Source organism: Lytechinus pictus, chromosome 1 (assembly GCF_037042905.1).
Source record: "Lytechinus pictus isolate F3 Inbred chromosome 1, Lp3.0, whole genome shotgun sequence".
Classification (NCBI taxonomy): domain Eukaryota; kingdom Metazoa; phylum Echinodermata; class Echinoidea; order Temnopleuroida; family Toxopneustidae; genus Lytechinus; species Lytechinus pictus.
The window spans coordinates 40,823,753-40,836,181 of record NC_087245.1 but is presented as its reverse complement, the minus strand read 5'-3'; the positions used below and the strand labels follow the sequence as shown (position 1 = coordinate 40,836,181).

General features: G+C 36.2%; 1 protein-coding gene across 1 annotated transcript in view; it reads left to right on the top strand.

Annotated features, from left to right (window-relative positions):
- The window catches only part of LOC129262995 (transmembrane 9 superfamily member 1-like), a 28,389-nt gene extending 19,900 nt beyond the window's left edge, over positions 1 to 8,489 (top strand). Inside the window, exons 10-14 of the mRNA XM_064103010.1 lie at positions 159 to 251; positions 1,460 to 1,570; positions 2,466 to 2,628; positions 2,973 to 3,164; positions 3,787 to 8,489. Of these exons, the coding sequence (XP_063959080.1) occupies positions 159 to 251; positions 1,460 to 1,570; positions 2,466 to 2,628; positions 2,973 to 3,164; positions 3,787 to 3,988 (761 nt within the window). The 3' untranslated portion in view covers positions 3,989 to 8,489. The remainder of the gene's footprint in view (positions 1 to 158; positions 252 to 1,459; positions 1,571 to 2,465; positions 2,629 to 2,972; positions 3,165 to 3,786) is intronic.
- Positions 8,490 to 12,429: the final 3,940 nt, after the last annotated feature.

Sequence of the window (12,429 nt, the reverse complement as noted above, 5' to 3'; positions counted from 1 at the left end):
TATAGGTAAACCCATTTGCATTTGTTATATATATATATATTCATATATATATATATTCATATATGATACTACAATACTCCCAGTGGATGTATATATTACAATATTCTTTCACAAGTTTATTACCTGAAGTTGTGATTTCGAATTTGTTTTTTACACAGGTGTATCAGGCTATACATCGAGTAATATGTACAAACAAATAGGAGGAGAGAACTGGGTTTGGAATCTAATTCTAACAGCTAGTATGTTCTCAGGTAAGTTTGATTTCATTCTTTGAATCAATTACATTTCCCTGGTGTTTTCTAGTCTACAGGCACAGACCCTGATTTAAAACTAATTATTAACAAGTGGGTCTTCACACAAAACTAGCACTATTGAAACTTTTTGTTTCAACCTGAATGAAAGGTGCCTTCTGTACGCAAGTCAGTGGCAGGGACCGTAGGCTGCATATTCAGGTCACTTTCCTTGAGTGAAGGGTTTGTATAGCTAATACTTCGGTCACATTTGCTCTACGGCAAGTCGAAAACAGCCGTTTTAACATTTTTTGCACCAGCTACATAAAGGTGGTTTGAAAAAAAAATGAATAAAACGGCTGTTTTCGACTTGCCGTACGGTCGCCGTAAAGCAAATGTGACCGAGGTATTAGTAGGTGTTTACTATCTAACCAGAATATCATTGGCATTCACTTACTTGATCATTCAAAGGATATGTTAATTGGAAATTAGGATTAGCCAAAAAAATATGCTCAGTTACCAGTAGTGCTTTCCATCATAAGGAATATCCAAAAGTGCCTGAAAATGAATATAACCTCAAATGCTTTGTTAAAATTAGTGGTAGATGTATATATGTCAGATTTTATCTAATAATTGCCTTATTTGCGGTCAAGTGGACTTAGAAGAAGATAGATGTTCAATATACCTCTGGCGCACACACACTTGTCAACAATAGGCAAGGTATGTTTTATTAGAAAAAAAGTTGCTTAGGTTAGATTACCTGTGCTGTCAATGAAATACAGTAAAATCCACAATGAATGTATCATAATTATAATTTTCATTCAAAAAATATTCAGTGATATTGAAGACTTACATGCTCTTTCTTATCAAAACATGTCATATTTAACAATCCTATCTAGACTGTATGTTTCCTTTTGACATTTACAATACCTATAAATTTGACTGTGTCTTTGGTTGACATTTACTCCTGCGACAATTGCTCCACTCTAAATTTAACACACTAATGGAATAGCCAACTTCAACCCTGGATTTAACACTATACACTACCCTACACCTAAACCTAACATATAACCTTATTGCAGCCCTAAACTTTAACCTTCATCTTAGACGAAATCAAGCCCGGAGCAATAGTCACATGAGCAAATGTCGTGTCACTGTGTCTATAAACAAGGAGATCACAAGTAACTGATTATCTATACTTTTTTTTTCAAATAATTTTTTTTTCACAGTTCCATCATTCATTATCTGGAGTATAGTGAACTCTGTAGCTTTGTACTGGGATTCAACGATGGCCCTACCATTCACCACAGTCCTCTTACTACTTATGATATGGATATGTGGTAAGTATTGCTTCAAAAATTAATATTACCTGTATATCACTTAATTATGCTGATTTATGCATATATCATACTCTTGATATCAATTACTACTTATGATATGGTTATGTGGTAAGTATCGATGCCTAAGGTTAAAAAAAATATTGTCTGTACGTGGGTATTTTTCCCGTTCTGTTTCATTCATTCATTTAATTGTTTATTCAACAGACATGTATCGCAGACATGTTTCAGGTCACATGATCATGGTCAAAAGTCATGTAAGGTCAATGAACTTTGGCCACGTTGGAGGTATTTGTTGAATTACCATCATATCTCTGTAAGTGTATTGGTCTAGTTCATAAAACGTGGAAATAAGAGTAACCAAGTATCACTGAACATCTTGTACGAGTTATAGTAGTTTTCAAAGTCAGCACTGCTGCTATATAATATTGAATCGCGTGATGCAGGTGAGACCGCCAGAGGCATTCCACTTGTTTAAACTTTTTTTTCTCTTTCTCTCATTTTTGGGGGCTAAATTTAGTGCAGAATGTTTTGGAAGCATATGTAGTTAAAATAAATCAATTTCAGCCAATGAAAGTCAAAATAATCATATCTTTATGAATAAGATAACTAAAAAGGTTCATCTGAATTGTGTGTAGACATGAGAAATATGATCTTTCTACACAATCACAAAAATTTACTTGTATTTGTTAAGTTTTGCTTGCTAGGCTGCAAGATTTGTCAGACCTTCGTTGTAGCTGGTGCTGTTGCAGTTGCAGCGCATATTTCTCTATGAATAAAGATCTGACAGGCTTGTATAAAAAAAGGTTTCACGGTCTAAGTGTAACAAAGATTTCTTTTTTTCTCTCATTCCCATGCCTGTATTTTATTCCACTTCTTTGACTTTTTTATTTTTCAGTTGGATTCCCTTTGACCGTTATGGGAGGCATTATGGGTAAGAACATGGCCGATGGGTTCGATGCTCCTTGCAGAACGAAAAACATCGCAAGGGAAATTCCCTCCGTGCCCTGGTATCGCTCCTGGCTCATGCATTGCATTGTGGGTGGATTCCTGCCTTTCAGGTAAATAACGACGACTTCCCCCAGATTTTCTCAAGTCCAAGCCTTGTTCGGGATTTATTAAGATGATTAATGACATGGTTCTTGTGTATTACATTTCAGTATATCGAGAAAGCTCTCAAATAGTTTAATTGTAGGTTGTTAAGGAGAACCATATCATTTGCTATGAATTAGGCTACAAGTGATCTATTTTCAAACTATATAATTATTTTCCTATATAGTATAGATGCTTGGTATATTAATTTATACTAACTTCACCTCAGAATATACAGAAATCATATCATATATTGCTTACATTATTTTCCTTTTTGTCAATATTTATTTGTTTTAATATTTATTTTTCTCAGTGCCATATCCGTTGAGCTTTACTACATCTTTGCAACTCTGTGGGGTCGGGAGCAGTACACCCTGTATGGTATTCTGTTTGTAGTGTATGCTATCCTCCTGAGCGTGACGGCGTGCATCTCCGTCGCCCTCACCTACTTCCAGCTGTCCAACGAAGACTACAGATGGTGGTGGAGGTCCATCTTCAGCGCAGGGTGAGTATTCTTTTATTTATTTCATTATTCATTCGTTCATTCATTCATTTACTCATATCCTGCTGCACTCAACCCAGGTGAGATAAATGGGTGACCCATGCAGCGGAATGCACTGAGCGCTGGAATCCTCTCGAGCTAAAACATGAGTCATAATAATAGTGTGCCTCGAAATAATAATAATACATGAGATTTGTATAGCGCACTTTCCATCTTGATTAGATGCTCAAGGCGCTTCAGAGCAGAACAACGAAAACTATTTACATAGAATACATGTCTTAACAATAAGTCAATGTCTATCAAAGAGCACTCTTATACAGGTATGTTTTCAGGTTGCCCTTGAAGGTGGTCACTGAAGTCTGGGTTTTCAAACTCTGGGAGAGAATTCCACAGGCTAGGCCCTGCATGAGCATAAATTATATCAAGATAGATGGCACTACATCTAGGCCTATGTCTGGAGGTTCTGAAAGTTTTCTGTTTGCTTTGTCTATGAGTTAGGCTCTATGGCTATAACTTTGTGTTGATTTGGTGCAGTTTGAAAGGATTGCTACAGATTCGTAAGTGACACGTCCAAAGGCACTTGAATCTAGTCATCATCCATCCTTTTATCTTCATGGTATCACAGGTCTACTGGTGGTTTTGTATTCTTCTATGCTATCTTCTACTACAACAAGCGCTCCAGCATGTCCGGAGGGCTGCAGACCATCGAGTTCTTCGGCTACACACTTCTCTTCTGTTACATCTTCTTCCTGATGCTCGGCACCGTGTCGTTCTTCGCCTCGCTGCGCTTCATCCGTTACATCTACATCAACCTCAAGATGGACTGAGATGGTGCTGTTTGTCGGTATCAAGAGGAGGCGATGAGAGAGGTGCGACGCTCCAACAGAGCCGTCAGATTCATGGAGCACTGAAGGCATTTTTTCCCCACAGGGCTTCACGTTAGGAGAGAACCGTCTTAATCTCTGTGAATTGACCTTGGAGCTAGCATGTGTGTCCTAACCCTCTCTCCCTCTCCCTCTCATTCGTAATATGTTCAAGTGTAATCAAATCTGTTTCAAAGAGGCTTTGAGCCTGTTCTTATAACCGGGGTTCCGTAACACAAAGGTTAGCGATTAATCGTATGCTTGATTATCATGATTGATTATGCGTGGTAGTCAGCATAATCAATTGTAAAAAAAAAGTTTTACAACGATTACTAAGCTTTGTGTTATAGGCCCCAGGGGGCCGTTTCATAAAGCTGTTCGTAAGTTAAGAGCGACTTTAAGAACGACTGGTAATCCTTTATTGTGGTAAATGGTATATTCATTGGCGATGGTTACGCGCGTAAGAAAGGTTCACCAGTCGTTCTTAAAGTCGTTCTTAACTTACGAACAGCTTTATGAAACACCCGCTGAAGTGGGTGAAGCACATTTGCTTGGTCCGTGGATTTGGGGACAGTATAGGGTTTTGTAACAGGTTTGATTGTTTTGTTGTAGAGTTGTAATGGGCGTCATTATTTATTGGACATTGTGACTATAACTGATTTAGAGTTATATTCATTAGAAAGATAGAGTCAGTCTCTTTCCCTTTCTCTCTCTCTCTTTCTTGCTCCCTCCCCTTTTCATAAAGTGAGTGATGATAAAAGTGCTGCATAAATCCAATGGCCCGTATTCTGAAGTCAGGTTTAACTTAGACCATGGTCTAACTCTGTGCTAAAATTATGGGAAGCCAAAAGTGTGAAGTATTTCGTTGCATGTTTCTTATATTTATTGTGCTCTTTCCTGATTCATTGATGGTAAAGACGATCATCTATTTATACTTCCTAGACAATTATGAATGATGTGAGAGCCAAATTAGTTGAAATATATCTCCACTGTAAGTGATTTATGTAATAATTGGCTATCCATACTTAAACCACAACTTTAAACCCGAGTTTAGATTAAACCCGACTTCAGAATACAGTCCAATGAGGCTGCCGCTGCCTTCAAGTTCTCTCAGTTAACAAAGTAAAGAAAGAAACATTGTATTCTGTAATAAATGAAGATAATAATAACAATATTCCACTTTTGATATAGCATTTAAAACAAGTACATCACAAGTTCACAACAACTGTTACATCTCTTAGTGGTTTACATCTTTGTACGCTGGTTGTTAGGTCCTCGCTTGTATAGAATGTATGCACTTTCTCTACTCCCTGGGGAGTATTCCAACCATTGCTAGGCATACTACATATGCTTTCACATCCTACCGGGTACCCATTTAACACCTGGGTGGAGAGTGGCAAAATGTGGTATGATGCCTTGCCAAAGGGTGCTAGGCTAGGTGGGAAAGGTGAGAATTGTAATTGTTACAGCAAGATGTTTACACGTCGAGGGCACCTTGTCGTTCTTCATGCTATACCACGACGTCTCCCGATGTTAGTATTCCGTTATTCACGTATTAAAACCTAACGCCAAGGTGTTAAATGGGTTCCCAACAGGGTGGGCGGGCAAGCCAGATTTTGATGACAGATAAGAATCCAAAGCACCAAGAAACTTTGCTGCTGTGGTTGCACTACGTGAAAGTGAACTTAATGTTAAATGCTTCATGAGCAGTCTGATTATAATTTTTGTTCAGTTTAGTAAAAATGTGTATATTGATGTACAAAAAAATGATTTTATTTTTTATTTGTTTGAACACCTTCCATATAAGCATTATATATTTTGTCTTCTAATTTGAAAGTGAAATGATGTATAATCAGGGCCCCGTCTTACAAAGAGTTGCGATTGATCTGATCAATCACAACTATGGACGGCCAGCAAAGTCAACATCTAAAATGCATGAATGTTCAAAATGTTTTCTAGATATGACGTAAATTACATACATTCATTGTTTTATTGACAATTTGGTGTGTTCGCCTTTGTTTACAAAGGACATCTTAAAATTTCATCTAGAAAAAATTATGAAACTAATGGATTTCCATAGAGTTACGATTGATTGGATCATTCGTAACCCTTTGTAAGACGGGCCGCTGATGATATGAGCTGTGATTGCAAATTTTCTTGTGTCTCCTTGAAAGATCAGTGTGCCTCCCTGGGATCATTCCACAGAGCAGTTTGTCTGTGATTTTGAATAAAGACTTGTTTTAAGCTACTGAAATCTTGACATCTGATTGGCTGATGTCATATTCATCAGTGAAAATTAATGACAAGCTGCATTGTGAAAATGCACCCCTTGGACATTGCTGAATTCATGGAAGAAAAAGTTGGCTGAAAAGTGAAAATGACTAATTCATGGATCTGTGGGCTTCGACCTGATTTCAGTGGATGATGTTCCTTTCTGTGTTTTCGGGTTTAGTGTTTTTCTGGTGTTGGTGTTTGAAGCGTTAATTCAGTTAACCTTCCCCAGCTCCATTATGCCTTATGTATTGACATCACTGCGCCGCCATCTTAGAGGCTGAAGCCATTTACTTGCATGCGTTGGTGATCTGTAGCTGGAGCATCTCTGACAACTCTGATCATGCGTATTCCTATATCCTCTGAGGGAGGGCGCTGTGAGATTATAACATCACATGCCTAAGGTCTATATCTAGTTTGAGTTGTCATATATGATCCATAATCACATTATTGGTAGCTCAACACCTAGCAAGGTTCATCCCAGGACCAGCCTCATTTAAAGTTTAGTGCTTTGCTAATGTAAAAGATTGCTCCACACTAGCGCCAAAAAGTCAACACCAAATAGGAAATCATCCAATGTGTAATACATTAATTATTTTGTAGAATTTTAAACCTTCACTTCGATCTATCTATCTATCTATATAAACTGTTACCTTTCATGAGGTACATGTACGTAATCATTTTTAGCAATGCATGCCTTGTATATAACTAAACTCAACCCAGGTGAGGTGAATGGGTACCTGGCAGGAATTTATTCCTTGAAATGCCCCAGGCTGTAAAAGGCTGCGAGGCTAAAGCCAGGGTAATAATATCCAAGTCCTTTGGAAGCGCATAGAGACGTTATTTATAATGTGTTATGCGCTATACAAGAACTGTCTATTATTATTATTATTATTATATATGGGTATTGGATAACAACCCATTTTAAAATCATGATAAGGTGATGTATCGCACGCACTATTAGTAGAGTTAGAGGTGTTGTGGCTCAGTGGATTACTCTCCGGATTCGAACCACAAGGTTTGTGGTTGGAATCCCACCGCAGCACTCGCGTCCTTTGACAAGACGTTTATCTTTATTTGCCACCCTCCACCCAGGTGTAGGAAATGGAAGCATTTGATCAGAGTAGGCATGCTAAAGCCATGGTAAATAGTATCCAGCACTTGTAGAAACATTGTAATAAGCGCTATATATTTGTTGCATATTATTATTATCAGTTGCATATCATCTTTGAAAGGACCATGTCTAATGGCTCTATTGAAATTGATTTACAACGATGTATGTTGTCAGTTGAATGAATGCAATGCTGTTTATAAGGTTCGCATCCCTACTAGAGGGCCTTGTTTCACACAGCATGACATCAGTGGCAAGTTGCAATCTGTTATAAGCTACCGACCAAAAACACATGTTTCTTGCATGTCTAGCTTCTGGTTCTAAATGTGTTTAGTGAAAAGGGACCCTCTTCTTGATTGAATGTATTATAATAATGCTATGATGTCAGTAATTGGTTTAAGAGTAAAAAAAATATATTAAAAAAATGAGCTGATACGTTGAACCTCTACTGTTAGAGATTTATGTAACAACTGGCTTTCCATAGTTAAACCACAACTGAAAGCCAGAGTTTAGATTAAACCTGACTTCAGAATACGGGCCTAAGACTTTAGAAATTGGCAAAAGTAAAGACATCTCTCCCATTTGCCATTTATTCTAATAATTTGATTGATTAAAAAAATGTATCTAACATAAACATACAAGATGAATGTACAATACATCTTTTGATCTTGTGAGGGCACACCAGGCATATTTTTTTTTACTTTTGGGGGCTACTTTTCACAACATACTGCCTTAATTCTGCTACATTTGATAAGCTTTAAAGGGATGGTCCGGGCTGAAAATATTTATAGCTAAATTAATAGAATAAAATTCACAGAGCAAAATGCTGAAAATTTCATCAAAATCGGATAACAAATAGCGAAGTTATTGAATTTTAAAGTTTATCAATATTTTGTGAAAACAGTTATATGCACATCATCATGAATATTCATTAGGTGGGCTGATGATGTCACATCCCCACTTTCCTTTTTCGTACGTTATTACATGAAATCATAAATGTTTCATTTTTTCATACATGTATAAATGGTGCGTCTCCATTATGATGAAATTAAAGTTGCGGCAATAAATAACTTATGCATTTAATCAGTTGTCAATCCATTGTTTTAGTTCTTGGTAGAAAAGTTTTAAATAAACCTATAAACCTAATTTCATATAATAAAATACAAAAGAACAAGTGGGGATATGACATCACCAGCCCACCTAATGAATATTCATGAAGACATGTCTAGAACTGTTTCACCGGAATAATGCAAATCTTTAAAATTCAATAACTTTCTGATTTTTTATCCGATTTTGATGAAATTTTCAGCATTTTGCTCTGAATTTTACTCTATTAAGTGAGATATAAATATTTCTAGCCTGGATCATCCCTTTGATATAACAGTGAATGGGGATTTCCAGGGATCTTTTGAGCTTTTTATGACACCTAACTCTGCAACCGTAAGTCACTTTTCAACCAAACTTGCGTGGTAGATGGACTTGGGGGACCTGCATCTTATGCTGCAGTCGGAGGTCACATGGTAAGGTCAAAGGCCATTTTCAGGTTAAAGTTTAAGTGCAAGGCTCTTATGACAAGTGTTATTCCATCCCAGTCATTTCACAATGAAGTTTCGATACAATTCTGTTGCGTGCCCTCGCAAATCACAATATTTCTGGTTATTTTCATAAGTGGGCGAGACAAAAAATCGCTTTTGCCTTGTTTTTCCATGGGGCAAACACAGTATTCTGAATTGCATGGAGGTCAAAATGGTCCTATTTTTGTATTGCTATGTGTTTTGATAAATGCTAATTTGTTTTATCATCATGATTTGTATTATATTAGTTGAACTATTGTTGTTATTTGCAATACTTGTGTATTAAATTTCACTAACATTTGATTTGATTTGATTTGATTTGATTCTTGCTTCTGAATTGTGTACCATTCTGTGATGAATATTTTGTATCTATGATGGAGGTTACCTTTATTTTTATTTTTCTAGGGGGTACATCTACGGGGGTGTTGCAAGAAAATATTTGCGATCAATTGCAAATATTCTGTTGCAATTCAACCATTGATAGATCAACATTAGCTGTAGCAAATCAGATTGAACTTCTTGTTTCAAGGAGCAGATTAGCAATCAGTCATTGATTTGTAATTAATTGCAAGACATATGATTGATTTAGGGACCAAAAATAGACTTGCAATTGATCGCAAGTTTCTTGCAATGCCTCATATGATTAGATATTAGTTTCTAACAAAAACCTTTTTTTTTTAATCTGAAAATGAGCTTGATTTGCTGTATGCAGATATGATGATTGGTTATTTGGACGTGATGATAATTATTTCTCTCAATGTTTGGTCACTACACCGGTGATGATTCTAGAGAGCTTCTATTATCTATATTTCGAGGGAGACCAAATGCTCACTGGCTAGTGTAGACTACTACAAAGCCAAATGCGACTGAAAATACATGCATAGCGCATTGTAAAATGTGCTTATAGAGTGTACAGCTTTGTGATAAATTTAAATCTTTAAATGTAATGACCTCAAACTAAGTACCAAGTAAGTTTTGGAGAGTCACTTCTGATATATAATTGAGAGTTACTTCCGTACGTTTTTCGCCATTCAAAAAAATATATTCATATTCTGCAATACACCAGAAGTCGAGTGACTCGGGTCAATTTTGACTTTCATACCACTAGTAGTCAATTTGACTAGGTTCCCATTGAGCACTGGCAAGATTGAAGTCAATATTGTTATAGATGCCAATGAAAATTTCCCAGAAATGTCAATGAGAATATGACCCACAAACACTTGAAATTATACATGTATGTTTGCTTTTTCAGAAGTCTGGACATTTTCACAAGTGCCAGAATTCTGACTCTCTTATTCTTAGCCAATCATATTGCACCATTTCAGGTGGGTGTTTCATAAAGCTGTTCGTAAGATACGAATGACTTTACGCACGACTGGTGATCCATTCTTGTGCTAAAAGATATCCCTGTATAATTGAGTTATGACCAAAGAAAATGTTCCAGTTGTGCGTAACTATACGAACAGCTTTATGAAACACCCACCAGGGTTCCGTAACACAAAGGTTAGCGATTGATCGTACGCTTGATTTTCACGATTGATTGAAACATTGTATTCAATGGAATCAATCGTGGAAACTTATTCTACGATCATTGCTAAGCTTTGTGTTACGGGCCCCAGGAGTATTTCGGCATTTTAGTAGGAGATTGTGACATGCAATTGATTAAACCTTTATTTGAAAGAGGGCCTATGTATGAAGTATGAATGACTTGATTTTCTTAGTGTATTTCAATATGTGACTTACAGTTACCAGACCTGCCAACCAGTACGTTTTTGGCGTATTTAGTACGTTTTTGCAACCAAAATACAGCAGTACGTTTTTTCTTTAAAAAATGTTTTTGTAAAAAAAAGTGAGAAAAATAAAAAATAATCTACATGTCTCTATTTCATAAAACTTGGTTATTAGATCAATGTAATTTCAGGTAAATTTTTTTCAATCATTTTGTTAAAACCAGGGTGAGATATACACATGATTCAATGTGTTTGTTTTTTTTTTTCATCTGCAAGAGCAGTGTGCATTTTAGCTTGCATGCAGCTTGAGCGCTGCGATGAGCGAGTGCACCATGCATTTTATTATGAAATACACTTTTTGGGGAAAATACATTTTTTTTAAATCACAGAATACATTTTTCATTCCCAGAGGTTGGCAGGTCTGAGTTACATTGCTTTTTAAGTGTGTCCATTTGAGTTTGGGAAAATTGTCCCATTTGAGTAATCCATAATAATTGCTCGCTCAAAATTGATATAGATCGCTTGTTACATTACAATCATGTAAAAGCTTTATGTAGTCAATGAATGACCAGAAGAAATATGCATGGAGATGTATATTGATTATTTATTTCTGTTAATAGTTCGAATGTTTCGGTGGTTTTATTTTCAATATGATTTTTTTTTAAAGTATTTTAGTCAAGTTTATAGTGCTATTAGTTTCTTTTGTCATTCTTGGCTGTATATTAGTGTACATTTCATTTATTGAAGCAAAAAGAAATAAAAAGATATCACATATTTAATCTGTTGCTTCCATTGACTATTTGTTTGGAATATGTACATGTATAAAGGGGGTGTTTCATGAAAGCTGTTAACACTGACTAAAATGTCAGCTCTGACAATTTCAGTGATATCCTTAGTTTTGATTGGTTGAGAAGCAATGGCCCGTATTCTCAAAAGAGGTTTCAATTGTACCATGGTACAACACCATGGACTATGTAGATTTATCTCATTAACGCGCTCCATTTTAAGCGCACTTTGCCGAAAGCATGCATTTAATTGGATTTAAATTTGTGTACGCGATGAAATAAGCGTAATTATGTTTTAAAATTCTGCAGAGTCCATGGTTTTGTACCATGGTCGGGACCATGGTACAATTGAAACCTCTTTGGATAATCTAGGCCATTTGGTCCCATTTCATAAAGACTTGTTATTATAACAAATGTACAATTTCTATAACAAATTCACCGTCAGCCAATGAGATTGAAGGATTTCAGTAGCTTTTAACTGCTATTGCAAATTTGTTATCATAACAAGTTTCATGAAAATGGGCTTCTGGTCTCCGACTGTACATGATCAATGACAACTTGTTGGTGCTGATAAACTCCATGAAATGATGCCTTGGGGAGCTTTTCATGAAGCACCTTTCAGGTTATGTTCACTGAATAATTCGCTATCAGCCAATCAGATGCAAGGATTTGCAGTGGCTTATAACATCTGTGGGTGAAAATCACTGACAAACTTTTTCATGAAACAATCCACCTTTTCTTTGTGGATGAGGAGGAGCAAGAGCCAGAGGAAGGAGGAGATGATCATAATATTTTAATTCTTTATTTTTTTAATGGATTGAAAGAGAAATGTATAGTTCTTTTTTATCCATATATATATTTGTTTTTCTTATGTGCTATGTCACTCTGATCAAATTTGAATTAAGATCAATCTCAGAGATGTCCTTAAGATCAA